Below are 24,092 nucleotides of genomic sequence, written 5' to 3'. Positions count from 1 at the left end.
TGCGTCATCCAGGGATGTCGGACTGGATGTCAAAAGAGGGATGTGCTACCAAGACAAAGGCCGGGGTACATATGAACTTATTTTTCTTTCTATCGCTGCGTTCCGCTGCGGAAACTCTGCCCAAAAGGGCTGCCCCTTCTCTCTATTCAGAACTGATAGAGAGAAGAGGCTGCCGATTAGAGCTGGATAGAGAGAAGAGGCTGGCGATCAGTGCTGGATAGAGAGAAGGGTCTGCCAATTAGTGCAGTGCAATATAGCAGAGAAAACGGGTCAGTAAATACGAGTGGAATAAGGGTGACAACGGACCCGTATGTACGGGCACGGGTCCGTAAATACGGGTGGAATATGGGTGACAAAGGACCTGTATTTACACCAGTATTTACGGGAGGGAAAACATACGGTTGTGTGCATGGGGCCTTAAAGAGAACCTTTCACCTGCCCATACGTGTGCAGAATGTAATAGGTAGGGCTGCACAAACTCTGGGGCACTTTAAATTATTTTTCTATCCTCCTTCGTTATTTAGATTTCGGTGCCGTAATATTTGCCGCCCAATATTTAAATAACCCCCTGAACTGTCAATGGGGAAGTAATTGGCAAGGGAGCGTGTAACATCGCTGTGACACTGTCCAATCAGCTACGGACAGTGTCACAGCAAGAGCTGGAGAGCTCCGCCACCACTACGGAACAGAAGAGGAGAAAAAGAGTGTGAATTCTTCTTCTGTTCCATGGCATCAGAGCTGTACACATGTTAGGTAAGACTAAACGTGGACACCACAACACTACTCAGTTCTTTTCAAATCAACGGTTTACTGAAAATCACAATTTCAAACAGGCCAAATAACTACAATACAGTATTCAAATCAAGTCTCTCAGTAGCTGAGGCACTCGCCCTCGTGGGAGTCCTACCCGCCCTTGGGTGGCTGCGCCTGGCGCTCACTGACCCGGCCCGGCGGGTCTCAAGAAGGAAATGGGCCGTCTCCGCGGATCACTGTGGTGCTACCACTCACACTGCGGAATCCCCAAAGGTGGAAGCTATGCCCCTCGCCCTTTGGCTACGGCGTGAGTCCGGCGGATATAATTCCGCGGGTCAGAGCGAGAGCTACTCACTACCACGCGGCATACCACCCTTACCTCTGCTTTCTGCTCCTCGGTTGATGCAGATGACGTATTTTCCCTTGTGTCTCCTGACACTGCTGAGTTGTAGTGAATGTCCAGCTAGTCCTCCTCCAGGAACGTTGAGCCAAGGATCCTTCTCCTACAAATGGTGACACCCTGGTCACTTTCTTGTCCCCACTCAGCTCTGCATCTTCCCTCTCTCCAAGTCCCCTCCCCTCTCCTTCCTCTTCCTGGGGTCCGCCAATTCCCCCTTCCCTCTCTCTCCGTCCGTTCTTTGGTTCCTCCTTTTTCTCTGTCCTAATGGCCTGTCTGTTTTCTCACTCCTGCTGTGTTCCACTGCCCCCCAGTGGTCATTGTTAACTTTACGGTTTCTACACATTGTTTCTAAGACATATGTCTAACCTTTGCTGCAAGCGGCCTGACGTCACACAAACGGGGGAAAACACGAGGCCCAGAAGGGGCTGAGAGCACAAATGGACATCTAAGGCTCGTGGAGATGGTGGGGACCGGAACCTTTATAACTTCCGCGGGAGTCGAGGGGGCTGCGACCCCTATCATGTCATGAGGGTGCAGGAGGCTGGTACCCCCATTACACACACATGCACGCTCTCACTCTTTAGCTCTCGGCAGACAAGGATGACAAGACTGATCTCTCGCGAAAGATCACACAGTATTGTACTTGCCTGCCGAGAGCTGAAGAGTGAGAGCGTGCGTACGCACATGCTCTCCTCTCTCCAGCTCTTGCTGTTGACACTGTCCGTAGCTGTGCTCGGGTGAGCGGTGTGCCGCTTCAATTCTGTTTGACTTTCCTTGGAGAACAGGCTCAATAGAAAGTCTATAATTCCGTACACCGCTCACTCGACTGAAAGTCGATCATAAATGAAGCGGCACACCGCTCACCCGAGCACTTCCGCTGCTTTATTTTAGTGATCGGTGGGGGTCTCAGTGCTCTGTCCCTTACCGATGAAAACATCTGACATGTCACTATGACATGATAAAAGTTTAGTTACAGTTTAAAGTCTATGTACACCTTTAAAAACTTACTTTTATATCTGTATATATATATATATATATATATATATATATAAATATAAAGATATTTATCAATCCGATTGGTGCAAGTTTTAATTACTTTTTGTTGAAAATTATTGTTACTTTTTGAGATGCAGATACTTTGTATCCTGTATAGAGAGCAGCTGTATATAGCGCTGAGACCTGAATTCATTAGGTCGCCTATTATCAATCACATCTAAGTTATGAACTTAGATGTGATCGGTAACAGCTCGATCCCGCAGGACCCGCTGACACTGAATCAGTCAGTCCCGCTGACCTGACGGATACAGGATTCAGCACTATATACAGCTGCTCTGTATACAGTATACAAAGCAGCTGTATCTCAAAAAGCAAAAATAATTTTTAATAAAAAGTAATTAGAAAGTTGCACCAATCACACTGAAACACCCCCCCCCCCTTGCAGTATAATAACTACTGAGTGTGCTATGGGGGGATTATACTGCAAGGAGAGTACTAACTCTGACTGCTGTGGGGGAGTGCTGTAGGGGGAGCTATACTACGCTCAGCCTCCTGCCCCCACTAATTTAAGTAATGGGGGGTTTTCTTAGCATCTTACTGACAGCTGAGGGCTCTATGGGGCTGAATAATCCCCCCATAGAGCCCTCACTAATTACTATACTGCAAGGTGGGGGTCTAGGCATTTAACTGACTGCTAAGGGCTCTAAGGGGGTGGATTCCCCTTCGAGTCCTCAGCAGTCAGTCAGACGCCCAGGCCCCGCTAACCTTGCAGTAAGTTAGCTAGTGAGGACTCTATGGGGAAGATTATTCCCCCTATAGAGCCGTCGGCTGTCAGTAAGCTTCTCAGACCGCCCCTTGTAGAATCCCCCACCCTTCAGCATCGGCCGATAATTTTTGAATTAGCGGCGGCAGGTTTATAGTGGAAGGATTATACTGCGCTCAGCTTCTTGCCCCATCTAACTTAAAAGGGGTCGGCCAATGCTGGGGGGCCGGGAGTATACTGCAAGGGGGGGTCTGACAGCAGAGGGCTCTATAGGGGGGAATTATCCCCCCCCCATAGAGCCCTGACTAGTTACTATACTTCAAGGTTAGGGGGTCTGAGCATCTGACTGACTGCTCTAAAGGGGGGGGGGCAGAATCCCCCTATAGAGTCCTCTGCAGTAAGTCAGATGCTCAGACCCCCCCCCCCCATCCTTCCATTATAATGATGTGAGGGCTCTATGGGGTGGATTATTCCAGCCCCACAGAGCCCTTGGCTGTCAGTAAAATGCCCATACCCCCCTTGCAGTATACTCCCGGGTCCCGGTCGCAGAAGCTTCGGCCGACCGAGTTAAGGCAGGAACGTACCTCGTGCATCTCGTCACTTCTCCTCTTTGCTCGACCACTCCTCCTGCAGACCTGCTCCTCCCTGGCGGCACGTGCTGCGTACAGCGTCAGAGAGGAGGAGGAGTGTTACAGACGTGCCCATCATGCGGCACGTCTGCTAAGTCTGCATGCCCCCTCCCGCCGATCCAGTCCGTCCCTGGCTGAAAATGCTGCCCCCCATTTTCGGGTAGGAAGCGCCGCCTGAGGCTGTCGGCTCACCTCACCTCATGGCAGATGCGGCACTGCTCGGAGGCCATCTGGTGCGTCTGTGTCCCCAAAAGCCCCAGAGCCTAGGGTTGGTGGGAGAGACAAACCTGGGTAAAGAAGGACTTTCGTCTAAATTGTCCATTCCTGCGACTATAATGTCCAGCGAGAGAACGCATCGAGTCTCTGCGTATCTGGACTCTGGATCCGCTGCTAATTTCATTCATAGAGACCTGGTGGATCTTCTTCGATTACCCACTACCCCTCTTGAGAGGCCGTTGATGATTGCATCTGTGAATGGACTACCTCTGCCAGACTCAATTATAGCTGTGACCAAACCGCTGAGCTCCTCTCTTTCTTTGTCCTGGCTAAAGCCGTCAATCCTGTGCTGCTGGGCCTGCCCTGGCTCTGTCTACATGCCCCAGTTCTGGACTTGAATTCTGGAGAAGTTCTCCAGTGGGGTCCCGAGTGTCTCAACAGTTCTCTTGTACAAATTCATTCGGCTCAGCCTCCTCTGCCTCGGTCCTTGGCAGGATGACCTGGTCATTATACTGCATTTTCGGATGTCTTCAGCAAGAAAGTGGCGGAGACACTGCCCCCACATGGGCGTATTACTGTCCTATCGACCTAGTTCCTGGTACATCTCTTCCCCGTGGTACTGTATATCCTCTCTCCCTGCCAGAGACTTTGTCCATGTCCGCCTATGTTAAAGAGAACTTGGAGAGGGGCTTCATACGGAAGTCTTCCTCCCCGGCAGGAGCCGGGTTCTTCTTCGTCAAGAAAAAGGATGGTTCTCTGCGTCCTTGCATCGGCTACCGGGGTCTCAACCAGATTACGGTAAAAAATAGGTATCTGTTGCCATTGATCTCTGAACTGTTTGATTGTATACGTGGAGCCAAGATTTTTTCTAAACTAGATCTGTGCGGGGCTTACAACCTAATCCGGATTTGCAGGGGTGACGAATGGAAGATGGCATTTAACACCCGTGACGGACACTATGAATATCTAGTAATGCCCTTCGGCCTGTGTAATGCTCCCATGGTCTTCCAAGAGTTAGTTAATGACATCTTCCGTGACCTCCTCTATGGTTGTGTTGTGGTCTATCTTGATGACATCTTTATTTTTCGGAGACATGTCCGTCAAGTTTTGCTACGGTTAAGGGAGAATCGCCTGTACGCAAAGTTGGAGAAGTGCGTGTTTGAGAAAGATGCTCTACCCTTCCTGGGCTACATCATCTCGAATCAAGGTGTCAAGATAGATCCTGAAAAAGTAAAGTCCATCCTAGAATGCCCACGCCCTCAAGCCTTGAGGGCCATACAGCCCTTCCTGAGATTCGTCACTTTCTACAGACAGTTCATTCCAAACTTTTCCTCACTGACATCTCCTATCTCTAACCTCACCAAGAAAGGCATGAATGCCAAGATGTGGACTCCAGAAGTAGAGGCCGCATTTAATAGGCTGAAGAGTGCCTTCACGTCAGCCTCTATCCTCCATCATCCAGATGTTTCTCGACAGTTCTCGTTGGAGGTGGACGCCTCCTCTGTCGGTGCTGGTGCACTCCTGTTCCAGAGAGGTTCCAAGGGCATCGGAAGTTACTGCCCATCAAATTGGCTCTGGAGGAGTCGAGACATCTATTAGTGGGCACAGTTCATACCATCTTGATTTTTACGGAACAAAAGAACCTCACTTATCTTCAGACGGCCCAACGACAGAATCCCCGTCAGGCCAGGTGGTCGCTGTTCTTTGCCCGGTTCCAGTTTGAGCTCCACTACCGTCCGGCCGACAAGAAAGTGAGGGCCGATGCCTTGTCCAGGTCGTTCGAGACAGAGAACACTATGGAGTCTCCACAGAGTATCATTAACCCATCCTGCATCATCTCTGTCAACCCTCTGCAAGTTAGAGACATTCCCCCAGGAAGGACTTTTGTGCGTCTGGCTGACAGAAGAAGAATCCTCCGCTGGGGACACAGTTCCAAATTGGCAGGTCACACGGGTGTCCATAAGACCCGAGACCTGATTGCTCGTCAGTTCTGGTAGCCCACACTGCCCAAAGACATCACAGAACTTGTCTCCTCCTACACGATGTGCGCAGCAAATAAAGTTGCCCACTCCAAACCGGCGGGCCTGCTCCAGCCGCTCCCTGTGCCCGATGCCCCCTGGCACCATATAATTCTATGGACTTTGTCACGGACATGCTTCTCTCTGCTGGTTGCAGTACGGTCTGGGAGGTGGACCGATTCTCCAACATGGCTCATTTCGTTCCATTGACCGGCCTACCTTCTGCTTCCCGACTGGCCAATCTCTTTGTCCAACACATCTTCCGTCTGCACGGCTTGCCTCTGCATATTGTGATGGATCAGGGGGTTCAGTTCACCACAAAGTTCTGAGGGGCCCACTGCGTACTCCTTGGTGTGAAGTTGAACTTTTCCTTTGCCTACCATCCCCAGTCCAATGGTCAAATCGAGAGAATAAACCAGATTATGGAGAACTATCTACGACACTTTATCGGCAGGCAGCATGATGACTGGGTGCAGCTGCTTCCTTGGGCTGAGTTCTCCTACAACAACAACACTAGTGAGTCCACCGCTAAGAATCAATTCTTCATTGTCTATGGCCAACACCCTCAAATACCTCTTCCTGTTCCACTATGTCCCAGCTGCCTGCAGCTGACTCTGTATTCAGGGACTTTCTACAAATCTGGCACAACAGACCCGATCTTCTATTCTGCTGGCGGTCGACCAAATGAAAAGAAAGGCAGACACAAGAAGACGAGAGCCTCCCCAGTTTCTTCCAGGCACTAAGGTCTGGCTGTCCTCTAGGAATATTTTCGGCTGAGGGTGCCATCGTACAAGTTCGCTCCCAGGTTCCTTGGACCCTTTGAGATTTTGCAACAAATCAACCCTGTTTCTTACAAGCTTCGGCTGCCTCCTACCCTCAAGATCCCCAACTTCTTCCATGTCTTCCTGCTGAAGCCGATGATCTTGAACCGCTACTCCAAGGCCTTCACTCCTGCAGTGGCACCCAGCGGTTCATCTGAGACTTTTGAGGTTAAGGAGATCCTGGACACCAAGAGATTAGGTGGAAGAACCAGTTATTTGGTGGATTGGAAAGGGTTTGGTCCTGAAGAGAGGTCCTGGGAGCCCGAAGAGAACCTCAATGCCCCCACACTCCAGAAGAAGTTTCTCTCTCGTTCTGGCCCCAAGAGGGAGGGGTGTAAGAGGGGGGATACTGTCATGCCCATGGCCGCGGGCCATCAGGCTCACTCACCTGCTGACGCCCGCAGCCATGTTTCTGTGAGTGCTGACCCCCATCTCCTCCTCAGCTCGTGCCCGCTCTTAAAAGTCCAGCGCGCGCACCTGAATTCAAGTACAAAATGAGCCCATGAGCACCCTGGAATATAAGAGGGGCCCAGCCCCTTCCTGCCTTGCCTGAGCCTTGTTATCGTTACCCTAGTCTGTCTATGCAAATAGTGTTCTTAGTGTTTTCCAGTTCCCAGTGTTTCCCGGTCCTGCTACCTGTAACCTGTATCCCGTGCTATCCTGGTGAAGTGCCGTGTTAAGATGAAGTCGTGCTGTGCTGTGTACCACGCCTGTCCTGCTACACCACGCCTGGTGCCTGCCTGCTGCCTAGTCCCGGCCAAGCCTGTCTTGCTACTGTCTGATCTACCACAGGTACACTATACGTATAGACTGTGACCTGTGTCCTATTGGCCAGCTGCCATATCGTCAAGGCGGTACGGCCCAGTGGGTCCACGTACCCAACGTGACAGGGATAACTGTTTGTTATGCAATTTCTAAACCTGTAAGAGTGAGGGTACACGAAGCGCTACCCCCCGCCGGGTATTTTTTTTGGGATGAAATAGCTTTAGTTTACAGACATTTGGGGGCAATATTGTTTGGTGGCTGATGGGGTTTGTATGCCAGGGCTGCTTTTTAACAAAAAATTGTAGCTTTTAAATACATTTTTATGGCCAGTGTTTGACTCAATCTTCTTAAGTATACTTTCTTAACCCCTTAAAGAGGCTCTGTCACCAGATTTTGCAACCCCTATCTGCTATTGCAGCAGATAGGCGCTGCAATGTAGATTACAGTAACGTTTTTATTTTTAAAAAACGAGCATTTTTGGCCAAGTTATGACCATTTTCGTATTTATGCAAATGAGGCTTGCAAAAGTACAACTGGGCGTGTTGAAAAGTAAAAGTACAAGTGGGCGTGTATTATGTGCGTACATCGGGGCGTGTTTACTACTTTTACTAGCTGGGCGTTCTGATGAGAAGTATCATCCACTTCACTTCACAACGCCCAGCTTCTGGCAGTGCAGACACAGCCGTGTTCTCCAGAGATCACGCTGTGTCGTCACTCACAGGTCCTGCATCGTGTCAGACGAGCGGGGACACATCGGCACCAGAGGCTACAGATGATTCTGCAGCAGCATCAGCGTTTGCAGGTAAGTCGATGTAGCTACTTACCTGCAAATGCTGATGCTGCTGCAGAATCAACTGTAGCCTCTGGTGCCGACACGATGCAGGACCTGTGAGTGACGTCACAGATCTGCACTGCCAGAAGCTGGGCGTTCTGAAGAGAAAAGGATGATACTTCTCATCAGAGCGCCCAGCTAGTAAAAGTAGTAAACACGCCCCGATGTACGCACATAATACACGCCCAGTTGTACTTTTACTTTTCAACACGCCCAGTTGTACTTTTGCAAGCCTCATTTGCATAAATACAAAAATGGTCATAACTTGGCCAAAAATGCTCGTTTTTTAAAAATAAAAACGTTACTGTAATCTACATCGCAGCGCCTATCTGCTGCAATAGCAGATAGGGGTTGCAAAATCTGGTGACAGAGCCTCTTTAAGGACGCAGCCTAGTTTGGGCCTTAAGGCTCAGAGCCCATTTTTGAAATTTGACATATTTCACTTCATGTGGTAATAACGTCGGAATGCATAAACCTATCCAAGCGATTCTGAGATTGTTTTCTCGTGACACTTTGGGCTTCATGTTCGTGGTAAAATTTGGTCGATATATTCAGTGTTTATTGGTGAAAAATTGCAAAATTTAGAGAAAATTTTGAAAAAATAGAATTTTTCAGAATTTTAATGCATCTGCTTGTAAAACAGATGGTTATACCACCCAAAATAGTTACTAGTTCACATTTCCCATATGTCTACTTTAGATTGGCATCGTTTTTTGAACATTATTTTATTTTTCTTGGACGTTACAAGGCTTAGAACATAAACAGCAATTTCTCTTTTTTTTAAGAAAATGTCAAAAGCCTTTTTTTTAAGTACCAGTTCAGTTCTGAAGTGGCTTTGAGGGGCCTATGTATTAGAAAACCCTGATAAAACACCCCATTTTAAAAACTAGACCCCTCAAAGTATTCAAAACAGCATTTAGAAAGTTTTTTTTAACCCTTCAGGCATTTCACAGGAATTAAAGCAAAGTGGAGGTGAAATTTGCAAATTTCATTTTTCTTGCTGAATTTCAATTTTCTTCAATTTTTTTTGTGTAACACAGAAGGTTTTACCAGAGAATTACTACTAAATATGTATTGTCCAGGTTCTGCAGTTTTTAGAAATGTCCCACATGTGGCTCTAGTGCGCTCGTGGACTAAAACACAAGCCCCAGAGGCAAAGAAGCACCTAGTGCATTTTGAGGCCTCTTTTTTATTAGAATATATTTTAGGCAGCATGCCAGGTTTGAAGAGGTGTTGAGGTGCCAAAACAGTAGGAATCCCCCAACAGTGACCCCATTTTGGAAACTACACCCCTCAAGGAATTAATTTATGGTTGTTGTTATCATTTTGACCACACAGTTTTTTCACAGCACCTATTTTAATTCGGCTGTGAAATTAAAAAAATTTCATTTTGTCCAATAAGATGTAATTTGTGATCAACATTTCCTATTTTCACAGGGAACAAAATACCCCATTTTGTTGCCCAATTTGTTCTGAGTGCGGCAATACCCCATGTGTGGTGATACACTGCCGTTTGGGTCCATGGGAGGGATCAGAAGGAAAGGAGCGCTATGTGTTTGTTGGAGTCCAGATTTTGCTGGATTAGTTTTCTGGTGCCATGTCGCATTTGCAGAGCCCCAGAGGAATCAAAGCAATGGAAACCAACCAGAAGTGACCCCATTTTGGAAACTACACCCTTCAAACAATTCATTTATGGGTAATGTGTCTATTTAGACCCCATATTTTCTTCACAGAACTTATTTGAATTGGGCTGGGAATTGAAAAAAAAATTATTTTTTCCAATAATATATAGTTTTAGCTCAAAATTTCTTATTTTCACAAGAAATAAAATACTCCATTTTGTTGCCCAATTTGTCCTGAGTGCAGCAATATCCCTAAAAATTAGTTTCTTGATAACCACCTCTTGAAATTCCAGGAAAGTTCCCGTCTGGCCTGTACATCGACGTAGCACGTACGCATTGTACAATGGCATCGGTATGATGTGCCCGGCCAGCTTCTTATACCACACCGCATGGCGCTGTAGGGCTTCAGGACTTGATCTGACAAGTCCACCCCTCCCATGTACCTATTGTAGTCCAGGATGCAGTCTGGTTTGGGGGTCTCTGTACTGGTACCTCGTACAGGTACATGGGTACTGGTGTGGCATCTCTCTTGTCTTGTACTTGACAAACAATATGTTGCTGCTAGAATGTGCCCTGCTCTCACCCCTTCTGAGTGTTTGCCCTGCAGAGTCTTAGGGAGGCCACTCAGGTTTCTTCTAGCAGTGCCGCATGTCGCAGGACTTCTGGAAGCGAGGCAGTTGAAGAGTGGAATGCTGGTATAAAAATTATCCAGGTAGAGGTGGTGACCCTGGTCCAGCAGTGGGTGCACCAAATCCCACACAATTTTTGCATTAACTCCCAGTAAGGGGGGGGTCATTCTGGGGGCTGAATACTGGTGTCCTTCCCTTCATATATCCTAAATTTGTAAGTATAGCCTGATGCACTGTCGCACAGCTTATACATCTTTACGCCATACCTTGCCCTCTTACCCGGCAGGTACTGGCGGAATTGAACCCTCCCTTTAAAATCTACAAAGGACTCATTAATAGAAATTCAGTTCTCGGGGGTGTATGCTTGGGAAAACCGGGCACTGAAACAGTCTAATAGGGGTCTCCGTTTATACAAACGGTCAAAACTGGGGTCATCTCGGGGTGGGCACGGCTCATTATCAGTATAATGTAAGAAGCGAAGTATTGCCTAATTTATTTATTTTTAGGTTCCAGTTCAGTTCTGAAGTTGCTTTGAGGGGCCTATATATTAGAAACCCCTATGAAACACCCCATTTTAGAAACTAGACCCCTCAAAGTATTCACAACAGCATTTAGAAAGTTTATGAACCCTTTAGGTGTTTCACGGGAATTTAGAGCAAAGTAGAGGTGAAATTTTCATTTTTTTTTGTCAGAAAATCCTTTTTATACCATTTTTTTTATAACACAAAAGGTTTTACCAGAGAAACGCAACTTAGTACTTATTACCCAGATTCTGCAGTTTTGAAAAATATCCCACATGTGGCCCTAGTGCGGTAATGGACTGAAGCACCGGCCTCCGAAGCAAAGGATCACCTAGTGAATTTTGAGCCCTCCTTTTTATTAGGCACCATGTCCGGTTTGAAGAAGTCTTGTGGTGCCAAAACAGTGGAAACCCCCCAAAAGTGACCCCATTTTGGAAACTAGACACCTTGAGGAATTCATTGTAGTTTTTATTCTATTTTTAAGTGGCGCGGTGACTAAAAAACAGCAATTCTACTATTGTTTTTTTATTCTATTTTTTTACAGCGTTCACCGTGCGCTATAAATGACATATTCACTTTATTCTGCGGGGCGATACGATTACGGCGATACTATATGTTTATAGTTTTTTTTATGTCGTTTGCACAATAAAATACGTTTTGTCAAAAATCATTTACTTTTTGTGTTACCTTATTCTAAGAGCCATAACTTTTTTATTTTTCCATCAAGAAAGCCGTGCGAGGACTTATTTTTTGCGTAACGAACTGTAGTTTCGATAAGTACCATTCTTAGGTACATGCGACTTTTTGATCTCTTTTTATTCCATTTTTTGGGAGGTGAAGTGACCAAACAATTGTGATTCTGGTACGGTTTATTAGTATTTTCTTTTACGGCGTTCACCGCGCGGGATAAATAACGAAATAATTTTGTAGTTCAGGCCGTTACGGACGTGGCGATACGAATTATGTATCGTTTATTTGTTTGTTTATATATTTTTAGTAATAATAAAGGACTGATCAGGGAAAAGGGGGGATTTTTACTTTTATTACTTTTAAATCTTTTATTTTCTTATTTTTACACATCTTTTTTTAACTTCTTTTTAACTTTATTACTTTGTCCCATTAGGGGACTTGAGGGCAGGAGGCCCTGATCGCTATTCTAATACACTGCACTACATGCGTAGTGCAGTGTATTAGAGCTGTCAGCTATTCACTGACAGCAAGCATAGTGGGTCCTGACTTCGTCAGGACCCACTAGGCTTCCGTCGATGGCATAGCCGGACGCCATTGTTTGGTGTCCGGTTGCCATAGTCACCATCGCCAGCCGCTATCGTATAGCAGGCTGGCGATTGTAGCTTAACCCCTAAAAAGCCGTGATCGCTATTGAACACGGCTTTTCAGGGGTTAATCAGCGGGGACACAGCGATCGGTCCCCGCTATAGGAGCTGTGACAGCTCCTGTATGTGTCGGGAGGACGGCCGAAATGGCCGTTACTCCCGAGACGTACTATTAGGTCATGGAGCGCGAAACGCTATGGTTATCATGACCTAATAGTACGTCCAGGAGCGGGAAGGGGTTAAAAAATGGCGCAATGAGATAGTAAAAAAGTCTGAGAAATTAATTAACTGAATACTCTCAATAAAAATACATTATAAGTTAACATTGATTTTTGTCTCCAACAATTATGAGAGATGCTTTTTAAAACCTGCAGGTTCAACTGATTTCTATACCCTAGAACGAGTAAAATCTGGTAATGATGACACAGCCACTACCTCTTATCATTAACACTAGAATAATGAGGTCAGCTAACATTTCTGAAGATCTTTGACCAACATTTGTTCAAAGTATGGAGAATAAAACAATTGCATGTTGCAGTATATACACTATACGGCCAAAAGTATGTGGACACCTGAAGATGACACCTGTATGAGCTTGTTAGTCACCCCATTCCAAAACAATGAGCTCTAATATAGAGTTGATCCCCCTTTTGCAGCTTTAAGAACCTCCACTTTACACAAGATTTTGGAGTGTGTCTTTGTGGGAATTTGTGCTCATTTAGTCAAAAGAGTATTTGTGAGGTTCGACACTGATATCTAGCCAGAAGTTCTGGCTCTCAATCAGCATTCTAATCCATGCCAAAGGTGAGGATAGGGCTCAATGGGGCTGAGGTCAGGGCTCTGAGTAGGGCACTCGATTTTCTCGACACCAAACTCATCAAACTATGTGTTCATGGACCTCGATTTGGGCACATTCATGCTGAAACATGAATGTGCCCAAACCCTAAGAAACTATCCTAGACCGTTATTCCTCTTCCACCAAATCTTACAGTAGGCAATATGCATTCCGGTAGGTAGCACTCTCCGGGCATCAGACAAACCCAAATTTTTCCATCAGACTGCCACTGCTTGGTATGGCGTCTGGAAATCTTAGGCTTGTGTGCAGAAGTTCGACCATGGAAACCCATTTCATAAAGCTTCTGACGTACAGTTTTGTGCTCTATCTACTTGAGGCAAAGCTATTATTTCTTCTAGATTCTTCCACTTTATAATAATAGCACTAATAGTTGATCGAGGCAGATCAGAAATTTGACAATTTTACTGGTGGCGAAGGTGGCATCGTATGACAGTGCCATGCTTAAAGAAGACATCCAGTGGAAACACAACTTTCCTTGTCTGCATTACCCATCTGACTGTATACCACACTCTACTCTTCTTTTATGTATACTGTACTTACTTTTTGAACTGCTGCCTTGTACAGTGAAGGAAATAAGTTTTTGATCCCTTGCTGATTTTGTAAGTTTGCCCACTGTCAAAGTCATGAACAGTCTAGAATTTTTAGGCTAGGTTAATTTTACCAGTGAGAGATAGATTATATATAAAAAAAAAAAGAAAATCACATAGTCAAAATTCTATATATTTATTTGCATTGTGCACCGAGAAATAAGTATTTGATCCCCTACCAACCATTAAGAGTTCAGCCTCCTCCAGACCAGTTACACGCTCCAAATCAACTTGGTGCCTGCATTAAAGACAGCTGTCTTAAATGGTCACATGTATAAAAGAGTCCTGTCCACAGACTCAATTAATCAGTCTGACTCTAACCTCTACAACATGGGCAAGACCAAAGAGCTTTCTAAGGATGTCAGGGACAAGATCATAGACCTGCACAAGGCTGGAATGGGCTACAAAACCATAAGTAAGATGCTGGGTGAGAAGGAGACAACTGTTGGTGCAATAGTAAGAAAATGGAAGACATACAAAATGACTGTCAATCAATATCGATCTGGGGCTCCATGCAAAATCTCACCTCGTGGAGTATCCTTGATCCTGAGGAAGGTGAGAGCTCAGCCGAAAACTACACGGGGGGAACTTCTTAATGATCTCAAGGCAGCTGGGACCACAGTCACCAATAAAACCATTGGTAACACATTACGCCGTAATGGATTAAAATCCTGCAGTGCCCGCAAGGTCCCCCTGCTCAAGAAGGCATATGTACAGGCCCATCTGAAGTTTGCAAATGAACATCTGGATGATTCTGAGAGTGATTGGGAGAAGGTGCTGTGGTCAGATGAGACTAAAATTGAGCTCTTTGGCATTAACTCAGCTCGCCGTGTTTGGAGGAAGAGAAATGCTGCCTATGACCCAAAGAACACCATCCCCACTGTCAAGCATGGAGGTGGAAACATTATGTTTTGGGGGTGTTTCTCTGCTAAGGGCACAGGACTACTTCACCGCATCAATGGGAGAATGGATGGAGCCATGTACCGTCAAATCCTGAGTGACAACCTCCTTCCCTCCACCAGGACATTAAAAATGGCTCGTGGCTGGGTCTTCCAGCACGACAATGACCCGAAACATACAGCCAAGGCAACAAAGGTGTGGCTCAAAAAGAAGCACATTAAGGTCATGGAGTGGCCTAGCCAGTCTCCAGACCTTAATCCCATCGAAAACTTATGGAGGAAGCTGAAGATCCGAGTTGCCAAGCGACAGCCTCGAAATCTTAATGATTTACATATGATCTGCAAAGAGGAGTGGGCCAAAATTCCATCTAACATGTGTGCAAACCTCATCATCAACTACAAAAAATGTCTGACTGCTGTGCTTGCCAACAAGGGTTTTGCCACCAAGTATTAAGTCTTGTTTGCCAAAGGGATCAAATACTTATTTCTCTGTGCACAATGCAAATAAATATATATAATTTTGACAATGTGATTTTCTTATTTTTTTTTTATATATAATCTATCTCTCAATGGTAAAATTAACCTAGCCTAAAAATTCTAGACTGTTCATGTCTTTGACAGTGGGCAAACTTACAAAATCAGCAAGGGATCAAATACTTATTTCCTTCACTGTATGTGCTTTAAAAAAGCCTCCATCTTGATTCTTAGATTTCAACAGCTATATCTTCCTCTCTGCTTCGCTATCAATCCCATGATGCTTCAGCACAGCATCACATGACCAGCTAAAGACCATACCATTTCTGCATGCTGGGGGACAATATGGTTATCATTCTCTCTTTTCTCCAAAATAAGCTGAGAAACCATAAGTATACAGACAGGGAGGCTGCACTATATTCTTCCAAATTATACCTGTGTGACAGGAACCTGTCTAAATATTAATGGTAGCTGATTATAGCAGTTTCTGTCATCCCCTGTGAAAAACTAGTGTAGTACAGGAACTGCTGAAGCCTGTGATGGGTGACACATAGCTCTCCATAGACTCAAGTAGAGAAAGTGTGTCACCGAGCCTGATTCACACTGCTGCTAAGCAACCATCCCGGTCTGCTATGTAGAGATAGAAGCAGCAAGAAAAATAATAAGTGAGAGACAGACACATGGAATAACATAATGGTACTCTTCAGTATGACCTACACTACTAGAAATGTTTGTCTATGGAGATTGCATGGCTGTGATAGGTGCTTGATTTTATAGATATGTTTGCAATGGGTGCGGCAACACCTGAACTCAATAATTAGGAGTGGTGTCCACATACTTTTGGCCATATAGGGTGGCCACATAGGGTATATCTGCTAGTAAAAATTTTCTGTTGCTAGCTTTAACTGGTCTAGTTAAACAAAACTTGCTGACATCTGCAACAGGGAACAAATGAATTCCTGACGATGACATCAACAGGGATAAGGGGATAGATTATTGTCTTACAGTTTCCACTTTCCATGTCCTGTACATGTCTGGAATCCTGGACTGTGTTAGGCATGCACTAAACATGTAGTGCATGTCACCAATGTTCAACTACTGTACAGGTGAAACAGCACTAACCCCATCCTTTTTGTCTCTTTCCAAGGCTCCATGGAGGAAATCCCGTGAAACTTCTTCATTTTCATCCAACCACTGGATAACAAATGGCTCAAACCAACTGTAGAGACATTGGGAATACTGTGTAACAGAAAACTGAATTTTATCATGCCATACATCTTTTGCCTTTAGGCCGAAAGATATGCACAAACCAAAAAGATCTGATCATTGAATTTCCATTTTATGCTATATTTACACTTACGCGGGATATTCAGGGACCTTGCTCCTAAAAGATGGAAGATCTGTCACATATTCATTGTACAGCCACTTGACCTTGAAGTGTAAATTCATATAGTCAGCACTCTTACACAAGCGGTGCTTGTCGTGTTCTAAAAATAGATTAAAAATACATCAGGTAAGCTCCTTTGGACGTTTATATATATATATATATATATATATATATATATATATATATACATACATATATATTTATATAAAATATAAGATACTATCTCTGGTACTGGCAATTTTCAAGATTTACAGGTTCAAAGGGGTTTTTCCATCCAGTGGCGTAAATAGAAAAGTGGGGGTTACATAGCAAAGATTAAAATGAGCCCCCATTATGTGTTTGTTCTCCCCTCCATGCTCTTTTTATGACACTTAGGTCATATATTCAGCTCCCCTTTTTCTTACAATGCAGAGTACTGCACTGGTTCTTGCCACCCAATAGGAAACGGGATGGAATAACCAGGCAGGTATGCCTCTATGGTGTACATACAACCTTGTTCCTATCTTAGACATTTATGGCATATCCACAGAATATGCCATAAATGTCTGATTGGTCGGTGTAAGCAATTTTTTGCATGAACTCACATGGGAATATGAGCAGCATGGTGGCTCAGTGGTTAGCACTATTGCCTAGTCAACAAGGTCAACAACATCTGCATGGAGTTTGTATGTTCTCCCTGTGTTTGTGTGGGTTTCCTCCCAAAGACATACCAATAGGGAATTTAGATTGTGAGCCCCAATGGGGACAGTAAAAGAGGACCGCTGTGTAATATGTTGTCGCTATATAAGTAATTGAAATAAATAATGGGAATATTCAGCAGTATAAGCAAAAAAATTGTCTTTGTTGCGTGACAATTGTTTTAGTGTATTCCTGTTGCACTATAAAAAGTCTGTGTGTAACCACAAACGATATATTCCCTATGTCTACAGCTACACACAGACATTTTGTAGTGCAATGGTATATCAAATGTGTTGTAACAGAGTCCACAGGAAAGCATTAACTCAAAGGGTACATGTAACTTTCAAGAGATTTTTATGTGTACAACTTAATATGAAGGACAAAGACAAGTGGTAAAAAAAATGTCATAGACAAGTTGCAACTGTTTTGGGATTTTTTCAAACAAACATTAAATGTGATGCCACAAACCTAGAGCATGCTGGTTTTATTTTAATCATTATGGACTAAAACCACTGCTAATACAAATTATTTACTCGTCCTTTTATTTACAACCTATGTTCATATTAACATGGCTGTATTTTAAGTAAACCAAATCCAACTGCCAGTGTGTCACTGAATGCTTAAAAACTAAGTTGCTTAAAAAAATCCTGCTGCACTATATGCACAAATGCAATCTAAGGCAGTTTTTCATAAATGTTCCCAAATTGTTTTTGGCCCCTGCCAAAGGCATTCCTGCTGGACAAAAACTAATATATATATATATATATATTCAGACATTATTATCGGACTGGGGTTGTTTGGGCCCACCAGAGGGAATGATTCTGAGTGCTCATCCTCCATCCTATACAGAACATGTACGGTACATGTCCACTTATAATGGCCTTGTAAACTTTGTTGTTATCAAGGCACATGCATGATATATCATCAATAAGATCTAATGGGTTATTTGTGCTTTAACACATAAGAAATAGACCCTAGTTGCAAGTAAAAAGCTTCAAACAGGTTTGTCTTCTGATGGACCTTTGGGGCCCATTATTGTATCAGAACCTGGGCCCACCATGTTTATGCTATATTAGCAAGAAACCGGTTGTGTGATGTTAATACACTGCGGAGCGGTTACCTTCCATGGCGTATCTCATATCCTGAGCAAAGAGACTCCACATAACTTCGGCACTGATTTTACCAACGTTTAGCTCCTGCGGGAACCTAAGTAAACACAGAAAGAATTAGTCAGCATGCGGTAAAAGTTATATATATATATATATATATATATATATATATATATATATATATAATTACCACACATATGTATGGTATGTATTGTTAGTGCACTTACAGGTAAGGTTAAACCAGGGAGCATAGTTAACCTATTTTACAAAAAATTGGGTATGAAAATATCATTGTGCAATTTATTTTTAGATTAGACACAGATTGGATCATATATATTTATCTAGGTTTCTCTCCAAAGTCACCTTGATTTTTTCTTATAAGTTGGAGATATTTGTGTTTAAAATCAATGAAAATTTAATAAACTTAATGTTGGTAAATCATTTTAACACATATCTTGTACTTTAGTATATATATTAGTTTGAAGATGCTTCTTTGTATCATTCCAAGCATTCACTTATTGACAAGAAAATGTTCAGTGTATGGTAAACTTAAAGAGAATCTGTAACTACCAGACCTATTAAACTAAAGACTCACTGAATGCCTAAATGCGGTACCTGTAAGGCTAGCATAGGGAATACTAGGCATTACTTAGTAATTACATGGTAGTGCCCATATTGTATTCCTTCAAGGGAGAGGCATAGAGCTAAGCACTTAAATGGTAACTAAACGTTTAACAAACTTCTGACATGTTAGGCTGGGTTCACACTGAGTTTACCCTGCCTCTCCGTGGAACTACTGTCCCGTACTGAAAACATAATTACAGTACGGGACAGTTATCCTGCAGCGAGGCAGGGACTCCTAGCGTCTTACATAACTAAGATGCTAGGAGACCAGCTCCCTGCAGTGTGTTCGGTCCGGGACTTGCGACCGAAATACGTTCCGTCCTGTACGGACGTAACATGCTTGTGTGAACCCAGCCTTACAGTGACATGTCAGAAGTTTTGATTGGTGGGGGTCCGAGCACTGAGACCTCCACCAATCACTAAAACGAAGCGGCAGAAGTGCTCGGGTGAGCGCTCAGCCGCTTAGTTTCTGTTCCGCTTTTTCCAGAAAGCCGATGTATCGGAGTACGGGCTCATAGACTTCCTATTACATTGATTTCCGGAACAAGCTGAACAGAAATGAAGCGTCTCAGCAATCACACAAGCGATTCTGCCGCTTCGTGTTATCGATTGGTGGGGTCTCAGTGCTCGAACCCCCACCAATCAAAACTTCTGACATGTCACTATGACACGTCAGAGGTTTGTTGAACGTTTAGTTAACCTTTAAGTTAAATATTGCAAGTTTGGACTTTGAAGTTACTATTCACATGTGGAATTATATTTGAGCCCCTTTTGTTGTCTTCATCTAGCTAATCCCAATTTAAACATTTATTTGGTATTTTGTCCTACAGTGGACTTTATATTAATTACTTGTGTTTGTGTACCTTGTATTTAGGTGATAAATAATTTCTCATTGATGTAAATGCAGATCAGCTAATTTAGTATAGAAGGACACAGTGGGGGAGATGTATTAAATCTGTTCCAGTCTTAATAAAAAAAAACAGCTGGAGTAACATGCAACAAATTTAATAACAGGCACAAGCCTCTTAAATTTGTTGCATCTTCGGCAGTCTGTACGGCATACGCCAGCCAGGAGCTAGCATAGATCCCCACTATTAGTTTCTGGCATAAATATTATTAAAGCATCGGGCCGCAAGTGACCATGCCCCTTTTTGCTAAGCTCCACCCACTTTTTTAGAAGTTGCCATTTTTGTGCCATTTCTACACCAAAAAACTGGCGTAGAAACGTTATTAACTTCCCCTCAGTGTGTTTTCTATAGTATCTACTTCTGCTTTATTTTCTTGTATGACGTAACACTCACTGGTTTAGACATGGCGTGTAGGAGTTTTTATCCTCTTCTATTATGGACACTATTAAAGTGATCAGCTTGGACCAAAAATCCAGATTCTTGATACTTGGGCCCTGCTCGTCAGGAGGTACGTCCCCCTTCTTAGCCTATGACAGACAAAAAAAAAATGACAATAGTTATATGTGTAAACGTTGTCTACATATCAAATTAACCTCTTAATGTCCAGGCCTGTTTGGGCCTTAACCCCTTAATGATGCAGCCTAGTTTTGGCCTTAAGGCTAGGAGCCCATTTTTCAAATCTGACAAGTGTCACTTAAGGTTGTAATAACTCTGGAATGCTTATACCTATCCAAGCGATTCTGACAATTTTTTCTCATGTCACATGGAAATTTATGTTAGTGGTAAAATTTGGTCGATATATTCAGTGTTTATTTGTAAAAAATAGCAAAATTTAGAGACAATTTTGAAAAATTAGCATTTTTCTTAATTTAAATGTATCTACTTGTAAGGCAGATAGTAATACCACACAAAATAGTGTCTAGTCCACATTTTCCAATTTTCCATATGTCTACTATATGTTGGCATCATTTTTTGAACATTCTTTTATTTTTCTAGGGTGTTACAAGGCTTAGAACATAAGCAGCAATTTTTCATATTTTGAAGAAAATTTCAAAAGCCTTTTTTATTAGGTACCAGTTCAGTTATGAAGTGGCTTTGAGGGGCCTATATATTAGAAAACCCCCATAAATCACCCCATTTTAAAAACGAGACCCCTCAAAGTATTCAAAACAGCATTATAAAGTTTCTTAACCCTTTAGCTTTTCACAGGAATTTAAAGTAAAGTAGATGTGAAATTTACAAATTTCATTTTTTATGCAGAAAATCTGTTATTCCATTTTTTTCTATAAAACAGAAGCTTTTACCAGATAAACGCAACTCAATATTTATTGCCCAGATTGTGCCATTTTTATAAATATCCCACATGTGGCCCTAGTTTGCTAATAGACTGAAGCACAGGTCTCAGAAGCAAAGGAGCACATAGAGGATTTTGGAGCCTTCTTTTTATTAGATTATGTCTTAGGCACCATGTCAGGTTTTAAGAGGTCTTGTGGGGCCAAAACAGTAGAAACCCCCCAAAATGTACCCCATTTTGAAATCTACACCCCTCAAGGAATTTATTGAGGTGTATAGTGAGCATTTAGACCCCACAGGTTTTTTTGGTGCGTTTTGTGGAATTAAGCTGTGAAATTGAAAATCACATATTTTTCTGATAAAACGTGCAAATAAAGGAGAAAAAGCATCAACATTTGAAAAGCAATTTCTCCCGATTATGGCAATACCCCATATGTGGTCAAAAACTCTTGGTTGGACAAACGGCAGGGCTTAGAAAGGCAGGAGCGCTATTTGACATGTCGATTTTGCTGGATTGGTTTCTGGGCACCATGTTGCATTTGCAGAGCTTCTGAGGTACTATGTCATTTATAGCGTGATCTTGCGAGATCACGCTGTGCAGTGATTAAGTCCCACACAAACTTTACCGAAGTCTCGGGATTGTGAATTATCGTCGCATCCTGGCTGGAGGTGATGTCTATTCACTGTCCAGACACTTCAGTAAAGTTAATGTGTGTATATGTGACAGCACAGCGTGATCTCGCGAGATCACGCTGTGCTAAGTAGAAATGGCCATGAATGGAGAGAAGTGTCAGCGTCATACACTCCTCTTTACAATGCCCACTTGGACAAAAGTTAAAAAATGCCCAGTTGGGCATTAAGAAAGTAATTAGCATAAATCTAAAATTGCTCATAACTTTCTCAAAAATGATTGTTTTTCAAAATAAAAAACAGTGTTGTTATCTACATTACAGTGCCGATCACATTATGTAGGAGATGGGGCACTTATAATGTGGTAACAGAGCCTCTTTAATTCTGTAATGGTTTAGTACATGTGACATATAATAATATATAATTTATATTTTTATATATATATATATATATGTATATACAGTGAAATCCAAAAAAGCCTGCCTGGGGTGAATAAACACACCACTTATTTTCACCAATTTCCTTGGAGTGCTGCCTCTTCATTTTTTTGGATTTCATTAACAAGGGTTCCTAGCCTCAACCTAGGAGGCCTGCACCCACTGCTGTTGCTGTGCTGCTTTACTCTTTTTCTCATTATGTATATACAGTGTATATAAAATGTCTAAACACCTCTGTTTAAAATGCCGGTTTTTGTCATTTTACAAAATCAGTACAAGATGAATCATTTCAGAACTTTTTCCACCTTTAATGTGACCCATAATCTGTACAGTTCAATTGAAAAACAAACTGATTTCATTTAGAGGGGAAAAATAAACAGAAACAAAAATAATGTGGTTGCATAAGTGTGAACACCCTCTTATAATTGGGGATATGGTTGTGTTCAGAATTAGCCAATCACATTCAAACTCATGTTAAATAGTAGTCAGTACACAGCTGCCATCATTTATAGTGATTCTGAGTAACCCCATATAAAGTTCAGCTTTTCTATTAGGATTTTCCTGACATTTTCTTTGTTGCATGTGACATCAAAAGCCATGATCCGTAAAGAGCTTACAACCTATCAAAAGGATCTGATTGTTGAAAGGCATCAGTTAGGAGAAGGGTACCAAAGAATTTCCAAGGCATTAGATATACCATGGAACACAGTGAACACAGTGAACACAGTCATCAAGAAGTGGATTACATTTGGCACAGCAGTGACATTACCAAGAACTGGACGTCCCTCAAAACTTGATGAAAAGACAAGACAAAATGGTCTGGGAGGCTACCAATAGGGCTATGGAAACATTAAAGGAGCTGCAGGACTTTCTGTCAGGTACTGGTTGTGTAACGCATGTGACAACAATCCCCCAGTTTCGTCATGTGTCTGGGCTGTGGAGTAGGGTGGCGAAATGGAAGCCTTTTCTAACAAAGAAAATAATCCAAGCTCGGCTATGTTTTGCAAAGACCTATATCAAGCCTGCCAAAAGCATGTGGGAATACGTGTTATGGTCTGATGAGGTTGAACTTTTTGGCCATAATTCCAAAAGGTATGTTCGCCGCAAAGCCAACACTGCACATCCCCAAAAGAACACCATATCCGCAGTGAAGCATGGTGGAGGCAGCATTATGCTTTGGGGCTGTTTTTCTGCAGCTGGAACTGGGGCTTTAGTCAAGGAGGAGGGAATTATGAACAGTTCCAAATATCTGTCAATATTGGTGTAAAGGATCTGCCAGACACAGCGTCTGTGTCGACGCCCGTGTGTAATCAGTCTGCACCTGCTCCTAAGTCTGAGAGAGTGACACGATCTTCTACCAGTCAGGCTGGGAGGCTGAGGAGTGGGAGAGCCTATCACAGCCTGGCCAGACGGAGCTAGCTTCCGCCCTCTGTCTATTTATACCTGCATTTCCTGCTCCTCCTTTGCCTGTGATTGTTTTCTGTTTCCTGGCTCTGCTGCCCCTGCTATCATTATTGACCTTGCTTCACTTTTGACCCTGGCTTTACTGACTACGCTCCTGCTCTGCGATTTGTACCTCGTGCACTCCTGGTTTGACTCGGCTCGTTCACTACTCTTGTCGCTCACTGTGTTGCCGTGGGCAACTGCCCCATTTCCCTTCTGTGTACAATTGTCTGTTTGTCTGTCGTGCACTTATTGAGCATAGGGACCGTCGCCCAGTTGTACGCCGTCGCCTAGGACGGGCCGTTGCAAGTAGGCTGGGACTGAGTGGCGGGTAGATTAGGGCTCACCTGTCTGTCTCCCTACCCCGCCATTACAATTGGGCCCAAACCTGCAGGCCTCTGCTAAAAATCTGAAGATGAAGAGGAATTTCACCTTTCAGCACGACAACGACCCAAAGCATACCTCCTA

General features: G+C 43.4%; 1 protein-coding gene across 8 annotated transcripts in view; it reads right to left on the bottom strand.

Moving 5' to 3' along the window:
* Positions 1 to 24,092, bottom strand: part of UNC13A (unc-13 homolog A) — a 667,493-nt gene that overhangs the window by 118,529 nt on the left and 524,872 nt on the right. For all 8 annotated transcript variants that reach the window (XM_075863594.1, XM_075863599.1, XM_075863597.1 and 5 more), the window contains 4 exons: positions 20,215 to 20,348; positions 18,301 to 18,386; positions 16,476 to 16,602; positions 16,238 to 16,334 (listed from right to left, as the gene is read on the bottom strand). In XM_075863594.1, the coding sequence (XP_075719709.1) occupies positions 16,238 to 16,334; positions 16,476 to 16,602; positions 18,301 to 18,386; positions 20,215 to 20,348 (444 nt within the window). The remainder of the gene's footprint in view (positions 1 to 16,237; positions 16,335 to 16,475; positions 16,603 to 18,300; positions 18,387 to 20,214; positions 20,349 to 24,092) is intronic.

This window comes from Rhinoderma darwinii, chromosome 1 (genome assembly GCF_050947455.1).
Source record: "Rhinoderma darwinii isolate aRhiDar2 chromosome 1, aRhiDar2.hap1, whole genome shotgun sequence".
Lineage (NCBI taxonomy): Eukaryota > Metazoa > Chordata > Amphibia > Anura > Rhinodermatidae > Rhinoderma > Rhinoderma darwinii.
Note: the sequence above shows the minus strand (reverse complement) of the source record. Positions and strands in the feature narration are given on the sequence as shown.